The sequence below is a fragment of the Melopsittacus undulatus genome, chromosome 6 (genome assembly GCF_012275295.1).
Source record: "Melopsittacus undulatus isolate bMelUnd1 chromosome 6, bMelUnd1.mat.Z, whole genome shotgun sequence".
Lineage (NCBI taxonomy): Eukaryota > Metazoa > Chordata > Aves > Psittaciformes > Psittaculidae > Melopsittacus > Melopsittacus undulatus.
Genome location: NC_047532.1, coordinates 29,091,134 through 29,112,090, shown reverse-complemented (window position 1 = coordinate 29,112,090; position 20,957 = coordinate 29,091,134). Strand labels below are relative to the sequence as shown.

At 40.4% G+C, this 20,957-nt stretch overlaps 1 protein-coding gene across 2 annotated transcripts in view; it reads right to left on the bottom strand.

Annotated features, from left to right (window-relative positions):
* Positions 1–3,408: 3,408 nt before the first annotated feature.
* Positions 3,409–20,957, bottom strand: part of KIFAP3 (kinesin associated protein 3) — a 68,884-nt gene continuing 51,335 nt past the window's right edge. For both annotated transcript variants that reach the window (XM_031047262.2, XM_005147076.4), the window contains exon 20: positions 3,409–3,863. In XM_031047262.2, coding sequence (XP_030903122.2) covers positions 3,755–3,863 — 109 coding nt within the window. In that variant the 3' untranslated portion in view covers positions 3,409–3,754. The remainder of the gene's footprint in view (positions 3,864–20,957) is intronic.

Here is a 20,957-nt window from a genome sequence, read left to right as displayed (position 1 = left end):
AGGCTCTTGATGGGGAAAAAAACAAACTTTGGCTGCTCTGCATCATTTATAATGTATTTGATTTGCTCGACTGCCTCTATGGAGACACACTCCCTCCCTTTATCTGCTTTTACTGTGTGAGTCTATTGTTCCAGACAAACACACGAGCTGGGCTTCTGTCCTGCAAGCTTTGCACTTTGCCTTTCCCAAGAACAGCCAATGAAGGCTCCCCCAGCGAGTACCCAGGACCCAGTGAGGTAGGTGTGAACCTCTGCCTTCTCTTTCAAAGGCAGAAGAAATAGTAGACAGAGAATCAGCAAGATTTCAGACCTCTTAGCACGTGCCTTATTAGGTTTGTAATTGGACTCAAGTCAACTGACCAAGAAAAGATTGGCAAAGTGGAGAGCGACACAGCTTCATAATGGTGAGCAAGAAGCACATGTATGGCACAGAGCCTGTAAGGTCTAGGAGAGCTGGGGAGCACTGACCAGCAGACTGGTGCAGGTGCACTCTGCACTGCAGAAATGTCCCCCAGTGCTTCCTCTTGCAGGCCACAGGGCCTTTGGAAAAGGCAGAGGGAAGAGACAGGGCTGGGGTGGCTCCCAGCACTGACCTGAGCTGCCACCAATGGCTCTCCCAATGATGTCCTTCTGTTGTAATCATGTTAGTCACAACTACATTATAATCACCTTCTGCTGCTGTCAAGCACTCAATTTCTTAATAAACAGAAGTAGGTTTCTCTTTTTAGGGGTCAGAGACCCCAACATACCAACTCCAGAAAAGTCCATGTTCTCATTCAAGTGGGTTTCTAGACTGGTTGCAAATGTCACAATCTACCTGTGCACTACATGCAGCGCAGCACTGTCTTCTGCTGCCTATACAGCAACCCCAGTACCTCTCCTGGTGTCTCAGAGCTCTCTCCTTAACCTCAGAAAGAAAAAATGACCAGATCAGGGTAATTTTTAAGGGCTGCAGTTGCAGAGTAAGTTGCACCAGTAAATCAGCCTCATTGTATTTTCTTTTGCTTGAGGATTGCCAGGGAAGGAATGATGGTTGTACCTATTCTCAGCTTTCTCCCATGCAGATTGGATGGCTGAGCTCACCAGCGGTGCATTACAGGATTTCCATTAAGGAACCTGCCAGAGAGGCTTGAAATCTCTTGTATGTAAACAGAGCTTGTCCTGCTTACTCCAAAAGAAGATACATCTTGATCCTGTTTCATTTAATCCAGAGTGGATTAAATTAAACAAAATCATGGCAGTCTTACTTTGGAATGAAATGCACATGTTAAACTGTTACCAGACAGCTCCAGGCATACACTGATACTTAAAAACACTGAGTCAGGTCCTTCGTAAGCAATCCAGGCCAAGGATATTTGTTTACTTTTGCTTTCCCCACCCTCTGTTGCCCTAGTAAGCTCCTAAGTACTTGTGTGGTACAAATGCTAATTTAAAACAAAATCTTGGGCTGCTGCATTAAGTATATTGCTCACTGAAATTATACTGTACATCTGCAGAAAGCCTCAATAATAGCTAACAGACATGCGAACTTCTCAGCCTATGCTTATTTCATTGTGCTACTAACTTTACAGCCTAATTATGTCTCAAAACACCTGCCTAACCAAACTCATTAATGAATTAGCAGCAGACTGAGAAAGAGGATACTCATGGGACAGTTTGGGATTGCTGCTGCAGGGAAAGAAGAGGAGCTACACAGAGTCAGGGAAATAAGGCAAAGGAGGAAAGGATAGGAGTTGTAGAAGTTGCTAAAAGCAAGCAAATCCCTCCTTGCCCCATATTATGCAGGATACAGTACTTGGGGACTGAATCCATAAATATAGATAATTAAAGAGTTACCCTACAGGTCAGACACTCCAGTCTGCCTCTGGCACCCACAGGAAATGTGATATAGATTGAAAAGTCTACATGTTCCTATTCCCCCCCCCCTTTCTGGCTCAGGCACTGTAATTAAAGGGAAAATCAGCCTCTCTCCTGCCTTAGAGCTGGTTTTCATCTTGGCTAGCAGGCTCTATCCTCAGGCTACTAAGTGCTGAGTAATTTTTACCACGCTCTGCTTGCAGATAAATGATGTTCTTCTTTTAGCTGCTGCCAGGCAAAGCTACAAATACTCGATCTTTTATTCTTTTCTCATAAACTCCTAACATTGAATACTAAAAATGCAGCCAAAGATTTTCCACTGCCATTTATTCTCAGCATGGTCACAACTGTATTACAATTACAGACCCGCACCCATGTGCTGAAGCTCAACTGTAGTTCCTCGTTAACCTGAAGCTTCCAATTAAAGGCTCCTTCAGTTTCATTGACAGTCTGCATATACTCCAAGGACCTACTTCTTTTTTAATTTTTTCCCCAAAACACATTCCATGAGAAGGGCAATTGCTTTAAATAACTTCACACTAATTTTCTGGAAAAGCCTGATTCTGAGTGCCAGTCTCAGAAGAAAAGCCTGTGTGTGACTGTGCAGTTCAGGTAAGTCCTCTCACTGCTATAAATATAAAAATATCTGAAAGCTTTCAAGCAAATATGGCACAACTGCTGGGCAGATGAAGTGTGGGATCAGACCAATGGAAAGAATCTAGAAAGATACAACACTGGAAACCCATTAGTTTAATTCAAGTTTTGTGTAGTGTTTTTAGCAAGATCTTACATTTTCTAAGAAACTGCATAAAAATCAGTTAAAAATTAAATAGAAAATTATTTTTAAAACACTAGTTAATCTTGGCAATACTGTTCTCCCACCTACCTGCAGTATGTGAAGCCATGGACATGAAGCCAGTGTGGAAAGGAGCCTGAAAACTCGTAAGAAATGCCATGGCTAATTTTAGAATCATTTCCAGTCAAGCAGCATGACATGTAGTGAGTAACAGTGCATATAAAAGTACCTGCACACTTGTGAAAGATAAAGCAAGGTTTTCAAAGGTGTGTTCAAAGCACAAGGCTAATAGTCTGCAAACAAGCAGGGCAGGATGCCTTTGTATTTTAGGATGGGGAAGCGGGGAGGGAAGGCTCTGTATCTGGATTCTGAACCACATTAATGGGATTTCTTCTCTTCCTAGTCCTCAGGATGTGGTTGTCTTCCCTCAGCCCACAGAAGGCTATTTAAACTCTATGGTAAAGGTATTCTGTTGTAGTGTAGTTTCTAATTTTAAGTGCTTTCAACCATTTAAACTTGATTGTGTTTGAAGCTCCAGGGGAGTGAATCTGTGCCATCTTTCCATTATTAAAGCCTTCAGACTGAGGACTGGACTTTGGTAACCCTGTGTTAGGGGCAGTGCCAGGAGATGCTGGGGCTTAACAGTGTGCCTGTTACTGAAGTGTTAGCAGGAAACAGTCCATGATAAACACACTTCACATGAAGCGTTCTTCTTAAATGTCTTGTAAAACAAACAAAACACTGGTTAGAAACACATTCACAGCTGCTGGCCACATAGGTTTTGTATTTAATAGAAATTAAATTAGTAGCTTAATATACATATGTGACACTTTCCGATCCAGCAGCTTTCCAATTCTTGCTTTCAAGTCACAGAGCAAATACTGTACAAAAATTATAACTAAGAGCAACCAAAGAATAAACACTGACTAGAACACTGGACTGAGAAAGGCTAGTTTTATCTGGAGCTACACATGCCAAAGGATACATAACAATGGACCCATCATGGTACAATCATGCATTACCAAGGGATAGATCTGCTGCCCGCCACACACACATTCTTCCAGGGCAGATGACAGCATCCTGGAGTGCAGAGTGGACTGTTTTATTGTGCTCCGTAGCTGTAGTAGTAAGGTTCATCTGGGCGGTATCCATAGGCAGTCGCTGGGCGGCCAGGAACTCCTGGTGGTTGACCAAACCCATCAACTCCAATGCTACGAAAGAGTAGAGAGAGAATGTAGTGTTTCGTAGGGTGAGGAAGGTGTGCCAGCATTGGTGGCTCCAACTCTTCCTGCTAGAGAGAGAATTTAGTGAGGCAACTTTGTAAGCTATATTTTCCTTCTAGCCAACACTCCTCTCTCCCCTCTTCCCTTAATGTGAAAAGAAATGCTGCAGATAAATCAGCACAACTCTTATAGAGTAAAGGCTTTCAGGTCAAACAGAAGTCCCAGAAAGACAGAATTATGCTATCCTTTATGGATTTACTGCCAGAGCACTGTACTTCTGTGACTCAACTTCTCTGCACATTAAAGGTAACCTTCAGGAAAGGTTTCAAGCATGCTTTTTGCAAAGCCCACTGATAACCCAGTCCTACAGAGTACATCTGAATAATCTGATTGCCTTCCTTCAGTACATTTCTGAAGCCCCATAGAAAATAACCTGCTAGAAATGAAAAAGTGAGAATATCTGGCACATCAACATAGTTGAGTAAAGGACACTGTTTCTGGTGGGATACAAGATTAACAGACAAATGGCAGTAGGAATTCATCATATACTGAAAGGTTATATACTAATGAGACAGAAAATTAATTTTTCATGGACAGCAGCATCCTTTACACCTAAAAGTCTCACAGTAATGAATTAGACACTCAAGCACAAAAACTGCATAGGGAAAAGTGGCACATATTTCATACTCAACAATAACATGAAAATGCAGGAAGTTGAGGAATAAGGAACACCACCTAATATACTGGATTATTGCCTATTCATAGATATGTCATTGCTTAGCTTCCACTTCAGTAGGACAAATGGAAAAGGATTCTGATTTATTGCCTGACGAAGGATGCATTGAAAGGAGTTGAACTTCCCCTCTGAAGACTGTCAGAACACAAAGAACCAGAGTGTTTCTGGAGTGGGGAAAAGCTGAGTTGAACTTCCCCTCTGAAGACTGTCAGAACACAAAGAACCAGAGTGTTTCTGGAGTGGGGAAAAGCTGAACCTCATTACTGTCAATTATACATATGGAACATCGGTTATGCAAGAGTAAGGGCTGGGAAAGAATGGCCCATCCAGAAGATGTACAATGGGTGGGCCCCAGGCCCTGGCTCAGCAAAAAGCTGGCACTCCTGAACTGGTTGGACTGAAAGGACTCAGCTGAAGTGGTGAGGGACCATGTCCCATCACTCTGTCCTTGCAAAACCACTTTCCTCGGATTGTGCTTCCATGAGGCCCTAGAAAAGTATGGTACTTGGTTTCTCAGGAAACTAGTTCACTCATGGGATATTCTGACAATCACATGAAGGTGGAAGTTCTGAGGCAGAGGTGTCCTCAGAGAGGGAAGGGACACAATATTAATAAGACAAACTGCAGGAAAAAAAAATCATTCAATTTCACCTGAAAATATCCTGAGAAATACAGCACGCAGAGTGCTTTGCTATTTCCACGTCTGTCTGTACTCGAATTGGCAATGCCCCTGCCCCGTAACTCATACACGGAGCCATCCGTCTGATCAGTGCCTTCAGCACGACAAAAAGAAGCAGAGTAGCCATGGAGCCAGTACCATGCAGTGGCGGAAAGCCCTGTGAACGTATGGTCGAGGTGTAATAACGACGCTGAACCACAAGGTGGCAGTGGGCCTCTATTACTGCAAGCAGAGCTCTTCCAGCTACTTCCAGTTTAGTAACCCCTATTCAAAGAACTTTTAAATGTATTTAAATTGATAACAAGAGCAGGGAAAATATGGTTTCAATCACATTCTCAGAATTTTTTTTAATTTTTTTTTAATAAATGTGTAAGTAATTAGGTCAAGATCCCCAGAGTTTAAACTTTGAGGAGTATCAGTTATTTCCAAATGGTTCAGACATATGTTAGTGTCCTGAAGAAAACTGGAAGAGATGAATCAGCTGATAACTACTTTAGACAGCTGAAAAAAATAAAAAGGAACAGAAAAATCACATTAGAACACCTTGATCAAATCACTACTCTTTCCTATCTAAGTATTTCTGTGAAGCAAATGAAGGTTTGTCCATGCTTAAAAAAAAATTGGCTTCATTTTTACATGTTCGTGCTCTTGAAATATACCAGCTTTGCCTATTTGATTATTTGTGCTGGCAGCCTGTAGCAAGAAGCTTCCCCTCTTAGTTGAAGGAAAGGCTATTGAACCCAGGAGGTAACTGAGCGGGGGTGGGGCAACAAAACAGCAAACATGTCTGGAGACTGAAGCCTGGCATACTGGTGCGGCTGGCAGGCCAAGGGCAGTGACTCTGCAAGCATGACTCTCAGAGGTGGAGACCAGTTTAAAAAACAAGTCCTGAGGAATCCAGTTTGCCAAGAACAGCAGAAGAGTATAGCCAGGAAAGATGGTAGCTTCTTAGCTGTAAACACTTGCTGGAGAACAACTGCCCAAGATCATGACTTGTGCCATGTGTTTTTCAATTTACACCAGCAATCAACTTTGAAACTTACTCCTAGGAAAAAGCTGGCCTTATTTATTATACCCCATCTACAGGGAAAGTTGATGCTCCGCACAGCAAGTATCAGCATGTCTTCACCAAAAGTTAGGGACACATAATTATGCCACTGAGATAACAATATTTATCCCCAGATTGGTATTTTTTCTTCCCATTAGTCAGTCTTGTTCCAGCAGGTACCTAGCAAACGCGTACGTGACCCTGATAGCTGTGTAACGGATACAGATCGTGCACCACCACACAAACTCCTGAGAAAAATTATTCATGCCATTGCCTTAACCTGCAAGTTATTTAAGACAGCTCTGACTCAAAATAGCACACATGTGCGTAGAGATTGGTGCTCACTATCCACACCATCAAAACATGACTGTTTTCTTGTGCAAAGTTTACCACCATGCCTGGGGCGGATGGAGTTAAACAGGGAACAGTACAGCTAATTACTATGTACTGCTAACCCCAGTTGCTGGTTCATTTTGAGACCTTTTAAAATATGAACTGTGTATTTTACCCCTATGCACTCTCTTAATGATTTGTTTTTTTTAGACTGAAATCACTTCTAGCCATCAGTTATACTCGAGGTCTCTACATAAGCACTTCTCCAAGCACAAATATTTCTTTTTCCTATTGGTCTGCCAGCCCCTGTCAGAGCAAATTTCACTTTAAACTAAATGCTAGGATACTTAAAACCTCTTGGATTACTCAGGCTGCTAGTGTGATCTATGACCTTCTCCAAATGACAGCTGAACTTTCCAATTTGCTTGTACTGCTGGGGAGCTGAAGAACACATGCCGAAGAGGAAAATGTTCCTGACGTGCATGAGTGAAGAGAGATTTCTTAACAGCTCTGCTTACTGATACCTACTCTGACTCGTAACATCCAAATTAATATACCCATCTAGGATCCAAGGTGCCCTGACATAATTTAGCATGTAAGGACCAACAGTGCTCCCCTCAAAGCAGGAAACGCCAGCCAGCATTCCACTATGTCCACAAAATGCTTCCTTTCCTTAACTCCCTCCTGCACTCCAAGCCTCAGAGACTAGATAGGCTTTGGGGTATGTCTGGAAAACTTGGCAGGCTCAGACAGGACACACTATGGCAGAAGCCCTGTGCTGTGATTCCCATTCAGGTACCTTTGCTGCCCATGAGTGCAGAGTTACAGGAAGAGAGGCTCTTGAGCTTATTCTGAACTAGGGTAATTAGCACCTGGGTGCAGACTGGCCATGGAGCAGGGCTGCTTTCTGTAAGTTTTCCTGATGCGACAGACACCTGAGCCTGTCCACACTGCTGTTCACACTGTTACTAGTACTGGTGCTGACAAATTGCTCTAAAAGGGACACTAATTTCTCCAGCATAAGCAGAGCCTCAGAAAGCCAAGTCCTGGGTCATCAGAGAAATTCTTGGTAAAAGCAATCTCCTGAAGTCCAACTGGAAACCCCTCATAGGATGCATGAATCTTTGAGCAATCCAGCAAGAAACAGGCCTGCAGACTCACAAGAGAGGCATGAAGCAGCACGGCAAGAATTACTTGTATAGACTGTAGTATAAAAGACCATGACTGCCTGTGCTGATGAAGGTGGCCTGGAAAAAGTCTTCACCTTAGAGGTTAAAGTTTAAGCTTACGCTTCAGAGACAAAATTTAATCCTTTCCTGCCCATCAGTTTCATGGTTGGTAACCCAAAATTAAAGCACCCTGAAATCACTGCCCACTGAGAATGAAATCCAAGCTAAACACACACAATGATTCCACCAGAGCCACAAATTCAGCTACATTTTCATCCTGAACCTGTTCTAAATCCCTGTCAATCCTCCTTCCTTACTCTGCATCAACAAGGCTTATGTCAGCCTCAGCTGAGGCTCCCAGCTACTCAGTGAGGATACAAGTTTTATAATTTTATTAGGAAAAAAAAAATTTGTAATTGACTAGGTACTCTGACCTTGGCAAGATGAGCAAACACTGCCTACAGCTCTCAACTCATCAGCAACCCTAACCAAGCCCTAAATGAAGGAATTACACCCAGAGTTCTCCACATGGTTAAGCAAGCTGCTGAGAGGGTTTGCTTAATTAATATGCAGCCCCAGTAGTAACATCTCTTCTTGCTGTCACTGATCGTACCTGCAGCTTTGCAAAACTCCTCCTCAGTATCAGAGAACAGGATTTGAACCAGAAGGCTTCTGAGCATCCTTCAGAAGCCTGACATCAGTACAGTTCATAGCAACTCCACTGTTTCCCCTGTACCTTCCCCCTTTATACACTTTACGTTACAGTTTCTAAAATACACCATTTTCACTCTCAAAACATCGCCTACCTCATCCCAGGCCGGCATTCAGAATTTCATGCAGAAAATCCTCAAAGTCGTAATGTTTCCCTTTTGTGAATCTACTTGTGTGTGATGGCACCATCAATAACATACAGCACAGTTACCCTCCTATATTGCCTTATAAATGCACATGCCATAAACCCCTGTAATCTGTAAACTGTCTCAGGTTCCCGTATGTAACAGACAAGACAAGTTAATGTTCAGATGAACACTGAAGGCTGTACTTTTGCCTAAGGAGGTAACTAAGCCATTGAAGTTACACACCAGTCTCTAATTTTGAGACAAGCACAGCATTATAATAACCTGTACAACTGAGATGTACAACTGAGATGGAGTTTATTGCTTGTAATACTTGCCAACAAGAGACAGAGAAGTTCACCAGCAGCAAGTCTGTATTTCTCCTCTCCCCTCAACATTTTTGTTTGTTTGTTTCAAAGTGTTGATGAAAGGTGCTAGACTGTAGGTCTAAGACAACAGCTGTGTGACAGGGCAGTATAATCCCATATGGAATGGGGAGAGGCTGCAGTCTTGCTCCCCCAGTTAGGGATTAGCCTTTCTGCTGATGCTGTCAGGTAACCACTGGATGAGATACTGTTTTCCTGACACCAGTCATGAAAGAGTGAAGAGCATCAGAAAGTAGCATAAAGCTGGTGGCCTTTTCCCTTGGTTGGAGTTGAGTGATTGAGAAGATGATCCTACTTCTGCATGCCAGCTACCTCTGGTTTTGCTTCACTGACCATAAATTTTCTGTCCTTCAGAGTAAAAGCACAAACCATGGGTTATGGAGAAACAGCATACACTGAGAAGCCTTAGTAAAAACAATGTTTCTTTATATAATGTCCTGTAACTGTAGATTCTCCCACTACTGGTAATGACGTTAAACTCCAAACCACAAGTCTCTTAAATTTTGCCTCTCATGGCCCTGACTTTTTCTTCCCTATCTGTGAAGCTTTTTTCCCATGCTTTCTATCCCTCAAGCTCCACTGGGAGGGGAGTTCTGTGGCAGGGACTGTGACTGTGCACACTGCATCAAATACCAAGTTCATCTGTACATTAGCACTGAATATTAATGTTCTGTAAGCAGTAATACTGTATCTGCTCAAAACATAGCAAATTTCAGAACGAACCTGTGCAATACTTTTAGCTCCCTTGTGCATAGCTTTCTGGGGTATGATGTCTCTCCTTTCATGTGATCCAGCTTTCTTTAGTCCACTTAATGACAAAGTTTCCAGTGGCTCTGGACATGGTGCCAGCCGTATCTCAGCACAATACTGCTGTTTCTGCCATTTAATTATAAACAAATGCAAATCTGACAATTGTGGAGAAATGAGCACTGTGTCATCTGTGTCAGGCTCCAGCTATGCACCAAGCAATAAGGATGCCAAAATTCACTGGTGGGGAGGCAGCATTTTAAAAAAATAAATAATAAAATATGTATTTCCCAACTGAATAGTAAGAAAGCGCTGAACTAAAAACAAATGACCTTGCTCAGCCAAATTCAGTAAGAGCCTTGCTTGAAAGCTGTAGAGCTTGCCATCCAAGCCCTGTAAAAGCAGCCTAGGGCTTGGGCTCAGTTTCTTGCTCTGTCAGTTACCTGCTGTGCGATCCTGGACAAGTTGCTCCTTTTCTCCATGACCTCAGTTTCCCACTGGGGTATTGAAAGAAAAAACACCCCAGACATTAAAAGACAGCCAAGTGACAAAACACAGTACTGAGAAGACTCAAATTAGACTGACATAGATAGAAAAGACTTTTGCTTATTCTGTAACTTCCCTCATAAAGGGGAAAAAGAAAAACTTTTCTGATCTCCTGGAAAAGCAACCAATCCAGAACATGGTCAGTGGGCAAAAAGCAACTCAAGTTGTTTCATAGAGCCATCTTGTTTATTTGAGGGGCATCAGGATAATTTCATGAGCATTCCTTCATTCACAGCTCTGCCACATGGACAGGGAGTTTCTCAGCTATTCTGTACAGGATTTGTTAAAGGTCAAGTGCTCAGTCAGAGTTGGAACAGAAACCAAGAGTTCTGGTTTTCCACTATAAGCCTGACAGAAACATCTCCTCTGCTGTTGGCTTAACAACTGGCCATATCCACTGATTAGATACATCCATTTCTTAAAAATTAATTATGAACTAAAACACATAAAAAAGCCTTGAGAAGCAGGCAGTAAAGTGTCCTTTCCTCTCCCACTTTCCCTGCACAGTCCAAATTATTTCTGTCAACTCCATAAACTGAGGAGTACATTGCCTTAATCTTATATTAAGTCTGGCTTGGGAAAGTTTCAAGCATCTCTTTCACTGAGCTCCATCAACGTCAGTGTTATGTTGGGTACAGAAACTTCAGGGAATAGCCTGAGCAGAGTAAGATCACGAAGTGTGAACTTCATAGAGGTGACTGGGGTCACTGACTACATCAGCTCAGGATCTGGTCCACATCTTCCATAAGCCTTCCAGAAGAGAAGTGTTTCTTGCTTCCTTTGCTAGGTTACAGAGCAGGGCCACTGTGAAAATGTACTCAGAGATAAGCGGTTGAAGCAGAAACACAAGCTTTCAGTGCCTTGGATTGAAGGGCTCCTAGTTGGAGAATTATTCCTTTTAAATATTTATACAAGCTCTTCAAGCCCAAACACTGCAACTCGGCCCCATACTTCAGAACAAGTGGGGGAAAAAGGTTCCCTCTTGTGTACAAACGCCGAGAAAAACCATGCCAACAGGTTACTGCACTCAGCACCAAGAACCAGGCAACCAATGGGCATGATAATCCAGATGCTGGAGGGAGGGAGAGTCAAAAAAACCCGTTCTGCTTTGACTCTGACTTACAGCTGCAGCCAATAAAAGCTTTCAAAGTCTTTTCTGAAAGCTAACATTACTGGGGGATTTGCAGTGCTTACTAGAGTGCACACAGCAAATGCAGTTGGAGCATTATTACTGATGAATAAACCTTAAATGTTTTTTACCGCCACAAATGACTGTCCAGATTTCAACCACTTTTACATAGCAACATAGGGCCCTAGTGAAATCTTGTCAAAATCTACTCCAAATCAGTAATGATTATAGTTTAAACCAAGAAGGAAGTAAATCTCAGTGTTTCTTCCTGCTTGCTTTCTTAGGGCAAACACTTGACATATTAGGGAACAAGCCAGATACAGATGTGGAATATTTTCTTGGAGATCTATATCTTGGAGTAGCATTATCATGCAAAATTTTAAACTTAAATGACCAAAAAATAAAATGTTTCCAGGCCAAGGTTTGGGCAGGGAGTGTTGGAAAAAATAAAGCTTAAAAAGATCAAACCGCAGAAGGCAAATAAACTGTTTAACTAGAAGGCTGAAACACTCCAAACCTTCCAGCTTTGCAAAAGCAAGAGAAGAGGGTGTTTCAATCATCATAACTGAATGACTGAAGCTGATCAGCAGAGTTTCAGAGAGTTAAATTTTAGAATGAAAGCAATTTTAACTATTTGGAAAATAAATTAATTTGATATGTTGCATTAGTTTTTATACTAGAGGCTTGTTTGCAGCACATATTCAGTTCAGATAATAGTCATAAGAAATACCCCACTGATACACAAGACTTTTTAAAACTACTCATTGTAGGTTTAATTCTGAATCCTGTAAGCATGCTTATACATAGCACACAAAACACCCTGTGCTTTATTACCGTTTTAAATCTTTCTTCCAGGTCTGGCCTTGCAACCACTTGTCTTGATAAAATAGGTCACTTGAAAAAGGAAAGCTCAATAAAATGAATTACAAAACCAACAAGATTAAACTGATTGTGCTGTTTTTGTACAGTGCTGCCAAATTCTGCAAATATGCTGCTGGCTGTGGTTTGGCATTTAACAGCATGCGATCAGTGAGAAGGAGGAAATTTTATTCTCATTAACTGTTGCAGATTTACTGCAGTGAAAAAGGGCTATGTAACCTGAGAAGTGACAGAATGGAAAGATCAAAGCAGCAGTCTGGAAACTAAATAAACCTTCTGGCTACTTCCTGCAAGGAAAATTCACTCTGGCAATGTAAAACAGAGTCCAGTTAAAAACTACTCTCAGTTTTATGAGCTGTCACAGCAGCTTGAGTGGTTTGGACCAGTCAAGTTTAGAACATTATATTTCCTTGTTTTTGTCTCAGATACTTCTGTAAGCAGTTTTATAGTTTCTTTTTCCTTTTTTTTTTTTCCCTTTTTTTAAAGAGAAAAATAAAATTCTTTTCTTTGGATGGAATTGAGAAGGTCACAGCTAAACTCATTAAAACAAGCAGGTCTTCATTTGCACATTCCATTCCCGTTTACTGTGTTTTAATATTTTACTTTGAAATTTATAAGTAATGTACATATGCTTTAATAACTCTTCCACATTCTGTTCACTTATTGTTTAATATAAGTGCAAATCAGTTTACAGAGCCCAGATGGCTTGTAACCAGGGAGCCAGTCTATTTCTAGTAGCACATCTGGAGGGACTAAGAGTGGAAGACAGAACATGGGAATTAATTAATGTTACATTTTAGAAGAGACAGACCCAGGTTTGGGGTATTTTTTGGTTAAGACATTCCAAAGGACTTGAGCTAACTGCTGCAGCATTTTGGTATTCCTTTGAAATTCTTAATAGCCACATATAGCCATAACCATGTTGGTTAAATGAGGCCAACTGCAGGTGGAATATAGTGGAATAAAAAGCAACTAAAAAAAATGTTAAAGAAGTGACTGCAAGTGAAAGAGGCCCAAGCACCCTATATTCCAGAAGAGCTGAACTGCATTAAAACCTCAATGCTAACTCGTCCCAAATGGCATCTGCAACTTGCTGAAAAACTTGCACCTTTAAAAATATTCCCAAACAAGCTATTTCATCTCTTAGCATACTAGTGTAATTGTTCAGAGCAATTCAACAGCTCTTACAGCAAATGAAACAAGTGCAACATGATCCTTCATGATACGGACCACACACCTTGGAGAAGTGGTGTGGTCCAGTCCCTGTGGCACTGTGAGCACCAACAGGAGAGCACTGCTCTAATTCTGGGTTCTGGCACCTGACTTTGGATGAGTAACCTCACTTCTCCTTGACTTTGGTTCCCTGTCCACCTTGACTATCAGCTCTGTGTGTTGCAACTGTGGACATTGTTTGCATGTTGGGGGACATAAGAAGAGCTGCCTGGAAGCTTCTCCTGATACAGTCCAAGTAGAGAATAATAATAATAAACACCCTAGCACATTAAAAAAAAAAGTTTCTGTATATTGCTTGAATACTGGATATGAAGAATATTGTCCTCTTCTGGATATGTGCAAATCACAGGCAGCGCTGGGCCCTAATCTGTTGGTGGTGCAGTATGCACAGACCTTCAAACTCCAGGAAAAACTCACTGGTTAATCTGGGTCATAGAGAAAAATCTTACCCTTGAATAATCAGGCTCCTGGTCTTCAAAAATCCTACCAAAGCTGTCCACATCATAACAGTATAATTTGGTCAAATACCTAAACTAGTGACACCTAAACTGGATTGTAATATGATCAGGTTGCAGTATTTCATTTTTATAAACTCTGCTTTGAGAAAACAGTATGTAAAAAAAACAAACAAACAAACAACAAAAAACAACAGTGAGCAGGGAATATGACCACTACCTAAAAAAATAAAACAGAGATAACTAGTTTAGTACTAGTGAAGAAACAAATTATTACAAACTAGAAATTAAGAAACTCAAGTTCAAATTCAAGAACTCTTAGCCATGTTCTGGAAGCACCACTCTCACATTTAAGTACTGAAGGAAAACAACTATACAGTGAATTCTGGCTTAGGCCGTGATCTAGGATCTGACGAAATAAGGTGAAGTCCTTCAAGAAGCTTGTCCCAGACTTTGATCAAAACCCTCCAAAAGGCAGCAGTTCCTGCTTCCTCCTTACTGTATTTTAGTTGCAAGATCTTAATGCCAAGCACAGGTACCACCTGAACATGGACTGATAAACAAAAAGAAACTTACGTGCCTGTTTCATACAAATAGTCAGTAAATACTGTATTGTCCAAATGAGACGTGTGCTTTATCCCTGTTACATCAAGCCATATGGGAAATTTAGGGGAATCCTGCTGACCACATTCAGTTGAACTTACTTAAAACTAAACATGTAGGCAGTTATAACAATAGAATATGATTTAAAAAGAAGATATGACTGCTACCACTAACAACATTTTTGTGGGATTTAAAAAACAAAACAAAAAACAACCAACAACAACAAAAAAAAAACCACCCCACAAAACAAAGCCAAAAACCCCCTTAATTTGTCTCCAAAAACCTCATTGGTTCTGGGCTTCTCTTTAAGTCCTTTTCAAATTTGTTTCAGTGGGATTTACAATTTGCTAATACTGATGTGTGATAAGCTAATAAAACCTGCCTACGAGGTTATAGGCCCAATTTACTAATAAAACCTAATTCAATTCTCTTGGGAAATGCAAATTAAATACTGTCCAAATGGTAGAAGCTGAGTACAACTCTGCTGAACATATTGCAAAAGCAAAAAAGTTTTCATGTTTTGTTTTTAAAATAAAGTTTAAGTATGAAAAAGAAGAAAGGCACAGAACTGGAAGAAATATCACTATGGTAAAATGCTTAAAAGTAGAATCATAATAACTTACACTTCATTAGCATTTTTCTATTAGTTAAACTATTTTATATTCACTATGTGTCCACCTCTCAGACAGGAAAGCATTACTGCCTTTATTCAAATGATGAGGAGAGAGATGTGGATACCTTCAAATCTAGAGATGTGGATACCTTCAAATCTACTGTAGCGCAGACCCCAAATGAGATCACGTTTTTTATCTAAACAAATTTTCCCAAGAACCGTGAAACAAAGTTTCTTCTACCACTGAAAGCTGTAAAGGGTTGCCTGAGGCAGCTCACTTTTACTGTCTACTAATGTACTAGTTTTTCACCCTCAGAGACAGCCTTCAAGATAGCACTTAACTGCTGAAAGGCTGGGAAAGGAATGTTCAAAATTCTAAATAAACTGTGCACATCACTGAAAATGTGATGAGAAATACTCCAAAACAGGGTCACCAACTCTCTCACTCCTTAAGAAGGTTCTTTATTTCAGCAATATATCCTATATGGTTTAAAGACTAAAATAAGGAAGAGATTAAATCCTCAATGCTTGAGAAGTACAACATGTGACTGCTCTTAGCAAATATAATTGAAGATGAGGATCTACATGTAAGAGAGCTGCAAATGTTGATGTAGAATTTAAGTTAGATACAATCATTTAAACACATTTTGTTAAACATTCACAAAGTGAGCACTTGCCAGTGCCTGATGCTGTTCCTATACCTGACCTGAACAGAAGCTATTCAGCTGTAGCTCACGACTGGGAGTTCACATGACCTTGCAGGAGTCAACAGGAATGGAAGGCTACAGACCTATGTCTTTCCCCTTGAAAATTCACATCTGATTTTCAACAGTGTACCCACAGAAAAAAGTCTGGGCATATGACTATTCTCGCCATTGAATGTGACCATTTAGCACAGGCAGATATTGCATGTGGGTAAGGTAACTAGAGATAAAGTAAGTCACAGTAACAATATTCCCTCTGCTCCCACCAAGACCTACAGCCATGTATTACTGAAGCCCACATCACTGCAGCTTCCTTCAACCCAAGACACAACAGCTTGGTTATATATGCCTTTTCTTGCCAGAGACAGACACAACTTAATGGAAGTCAATACAGAGCAGCCTGCAAGGTGCTAGCTCCATACAATTAGCTCACAAAATATCACAATGACCTTGCCACGGCAAAAAGAAGAAATGTAGCTACAGTTTTAAGCTGTAAATCCAGGCAAGAGGAAAGATGTTCCACCAAAGACAGTCACCCCATAAAACTGGTTTTGCTTGACATGCCAAACCTCACTGCTTCCTGGGAAGAAGTTTCAATCAGATCTCTGTTGAGAGATGTGAGCACACACACAGAAACTCCTTGTCTTAGTAAAAATGAAGATTGTGCAATGGCAGCTCTGCTACATCAGAGGTTCAAGGATTCTGTACAGGAGAAAACTTCCTCAGGATGAGGAAAATAAAACACTTTGGCTAGCTCCAGCATTCATAACTATTAAACTTTCTAAAGCTACAGACAAAGTATTTGGGAATTCTAATGAAGATATTAACAAAAAATTGGCTTTTGCACTCAAAGTTTGTATCATTATCTAGTTATTGCCAGGAAAGGTTAAAAGTGGTCTGTTCCCCAAAGGGCAAAAAAAATACAGCGGATATCTTTATTATAACATATTTAGTCATCATTATTATATTTGTATCTTAAAGTAATTAGTCTCAAGAAGGTTATTAAAATTTGACAAATGGCAACAGATTCTTGAAGATGTCTTTAAACTGGTCTTTATCCCTTGCAGCTCAGACACTAAGCTGTCATCACATCAGCCAAAGGTGAGGGACTTTGTTTGCTACAATCATAAAACTTTCACTCTCTATTAAGAGTTATCAAAACCAGAGCCTTGAATACAGATTTTAATAACAGATGAAAATTTCAAATCTATGCCTAATGTCCATCTGTTTCTCAAAGACAGTAAGATGATTCAAAGCTGGTAATCTAATCACAAAAGTCTTTTCGTAGCCAGTGAAAAAACCTGGATACAAGCTGTCAAAACAACCTCCTCAGCCTGTAGTTTCAGCTGAATGGAAAACATACCTTACAGTCTGTTTGCATTCTGCTCCCAGTCTTTGAGGAAAACAAGAGATGCTGTTTATGTATTTTATCACTGCTTCTGTGTACATTATATTCTGAAATAATTCTATTTATAGACATCATACACAGCAGTAAAATTCCAGTAAGAATATAGTTCAGAAATAAGAGCTGTAAACTAAAGCTGCAAAACACACAAACTAGCTTAAGAGAAACAAAGCATTCTGATTTCTAATAATGCCTTCAGTCCCTATAGTGATGGTGGCAGCATTAGAAAAATGGCAACTTTCCACATCTTTATTATGTGCTGCTTCTACTTTATGCTGACAAGTATCAGAAACAACAATTATCTCTGCTTGCTTCAGGATACGTCCAGAATAGCACACATATAAGCAAATCGCGAACTGAACTTAAGGGGTATATACTTTTACAATTGCATTCAAAGTTGTTGTGTACTTTATGATGCAGAAACCAATAATGGAGAGTAGCATTCTCAACTGTTGACAGTAGTCAGTCTCTAAGTTCCAAACGAACGTCATAGAATCATAGAATAGTTAGGGTTGGAAAAGACCTTAAGATCATCTAGTTCCAACCCTCCTGCCATGGGCAGGGACACCTCACACTAAACCATATCACCCAAGGCTTCATCCAACCTGGCCTTGAACACTGCCAGGGATGGAGCATTCACAACCTCCCTGGGCAACCCATTCCAGTGCCTCACCACCCTAACAGTAAAGAATTTCTTCCTTAGATTCAATCTAAACCTCTGCTGTTTAAGTTTCAACCCATTACCACTTGTCCTATCACTACGGTCCCTAACAAATAGTCCCTCACCAGCAACCCTGTAGGCCCCCTTCAAATACTGGAAGGCTGCTATAAGGTCTCCACGCAGCCTTCTCTTCTCCAGGCTGAACAGCCCCAACTTTCTCAGCCTGTCTTCATATGGGAGGTGCTCTAAGAAACCCTGTGAAGGGAAGGCAATGTCTTTGAAAAAATGCAGTCTTTAAGATACTCCACCTAACCTGCCATATGTGGAGAAGTTTTTGCTGCTAATACTGTTACTCCATGTTTCCCTCTTAAAAAATAATGGGGGAAAACCCCCTCTGTGCTAACCCAGCAGGTGCCTATAACTTTTAAAAAGTTAAGATATTTATGTTTTACTTGACTTCAAAAAAAAGGACTTTCCTACCTCCCTGAGACTGTGCAGCACATCTAGGTATGTAGGTCCAGTATCTCCTGGAAGAGGGACTCCACAGGAGATGGTTCTGATACCCCTACTAGGTTACAGGAAAGTCAATCACTTCATCAGCTGCACATCTGGATACTGCCACTGCTCCAATTCTTCTGAATTTTCCTGAATGTAACTTGGTGGAACTGTAATGGCAGAGGCTATCCCAGACCTCTGCTAAGAACTAGCATCCTACAGCCAAGGAAGAACATGGTTTTCACTATCTGCTCAATGCAGTATAACTGGTACAACAACCTAATATATGACAGCTGTTGTGGGCTGAGCTGCCTTAAACAAATATTATTGAGTATTGCTTACAGTGAAAATCTTCAAGGCAACTTGAGTTTGCTTGCAATCCTTGAAAACCTCTCCTCACAGACCATTTCTCTGGCTCCAAAAAAATATGGTTGGTGATAAGAACACAATTAAGCCCTGGTAACACAGTGTGGGCACCGACACTGTTTCAACACTAGCTCAGCTTCTCAGTGACATGCAGGCACTAAAAAGGTGAGTCTTTTTGTGTGAATTGTTAAGGCTTTCCCAGAGGCAAGGAGAAGTCATGATCCACTCTAAGCACATTGCAAGGACAGGAAACAACCTCAGAGACATTGAAGATGTAACATATCCTAAGTCTTCCTCATAGCAATGCAGAAAGGAGAAGAAAGGATTACAAAGTTGAGTAGCAAGAAGTTAGCTTATGATTGTCACCTATCTCAAACTTCACAGGGTGGTCTTGAATGAAAGAAGAGACTTCTTTAGAACTCACCTCATCGCTTAACAAACAACTGTTTCTATTACAGAATTAAAAAGCCTAATATAAAAGGCCGTGATCAGAAGACACAGGCACAACAAATAATTATGTAACAAGAAAGTGTAACAAATGAAAAGACCAGAAATATGCTCATTAATAGGTCATTTCTCTTTGAACTCACAAAAAAATGTTACTGTTAACTTGCTAGATGTCTATGCAAATCATAACTCAGCTTGCTTTAAAAAAGTTTTGGAAAACATTTCCAAACATTAATAATAGAAAAATGAACCATTTTTATAACAAAAATCTTGATTTATTAAAAGCTGGAACTGGTTAAAAATAAATCCTTGACATAAGGTTCTTGTTAGCTTTAAACTGTAAGCATAAAAATACCCTAGAATTATGTTTTGGTATGGATGAAATGTGCACTATATAACACATAAAAAGAGCCTTGACTTGCTGCTATTATTTTTAATTAGGCTCTCTAGCACGTATGGTTTTACCTTCCAACACCAATTCAGATTAGGGGAAAAGGGAAGGTCTGGCTCTTCAAACTCATGGGACTGGCAATTCCATGGCTCATGCCTTGGAGCACTAATGCATTTTACATTAGCTCTAAGCATCAGGAAATCCTGGCTTCTGGCGCCAAGAAGTTCAAAACGATAATGACACACATCTGAAAACTAGGATTCGCCATTTGACTGCCAGTATCTATTCTATCAAACAATTCAGTCCTGCTCTGTTACAAACAGAACAGAACATTTGCAGCAGTCTACACTGTTTCCAATTAGACTGTGTGTCTGGACTGCAGATAAATCCACGGAGCAATCATATCAAAATAAGTTTTCCTAGAAAACAGAATTCTAGTGAGGAATCTGAATATTTACAGAGGCTATCTATCTATCTTCAACAGGCAATTACCAAGTTAGTCATCAGCCAAAATGCAGTTTCTCTGTTTTCTTTCTCAAGGTGAGCTCCAAAATGCCTTGAGACATTGCAAGAAAATTCTATAAATACTTAATTTAACTAGGTATATACCAGATGTATTTTGCTACTAATTTTAGGTGGAATACAATCAGATTTAAAAAATCAATTTACTAATGTAGCTCCCTGATAAAGGATTGCAACTTGAGGTACAGTGAGGTACAGTGAGCAACTTGAGGTACTACTTTAACTTTTACCCAAGGACACTAAAGATTATTTTCTTTCCAACTGAATGCTTTCTGGCACAACAAAAGCATCTGGACTGCAGCAATACCTAAGTTTACTGGAAACAAAAGAGTCTGCAAGCTTCACTCTATACACCTTTCCCCCCATCTCCAAAAGGACATGAAGGCTGTTGGGACCACATACCCATACAGTATTCTGGTTAATACAGAAATCTGTTATCTCTTGGGTTGCATGTCTATTTTAAAGTTTAAAATGGTTAAGCCATATAGTAAGACTCCAAGGGTAGCATATAGCTCATATTTCCCTCAGTTTCTCCTGGTGATGCCTGCATGCTCTGAAACAAAGCTTGTGTATTTGGAAACTATCAGCTCCAGTATTCCCTTCCCAAATATAGGCTCAGTGCTAAGGATTACACACTAATTTGAAATTGATCTTTACTGATTATAAACACTTTGTTTTTCCAAGAGGATCTGTTTCTCA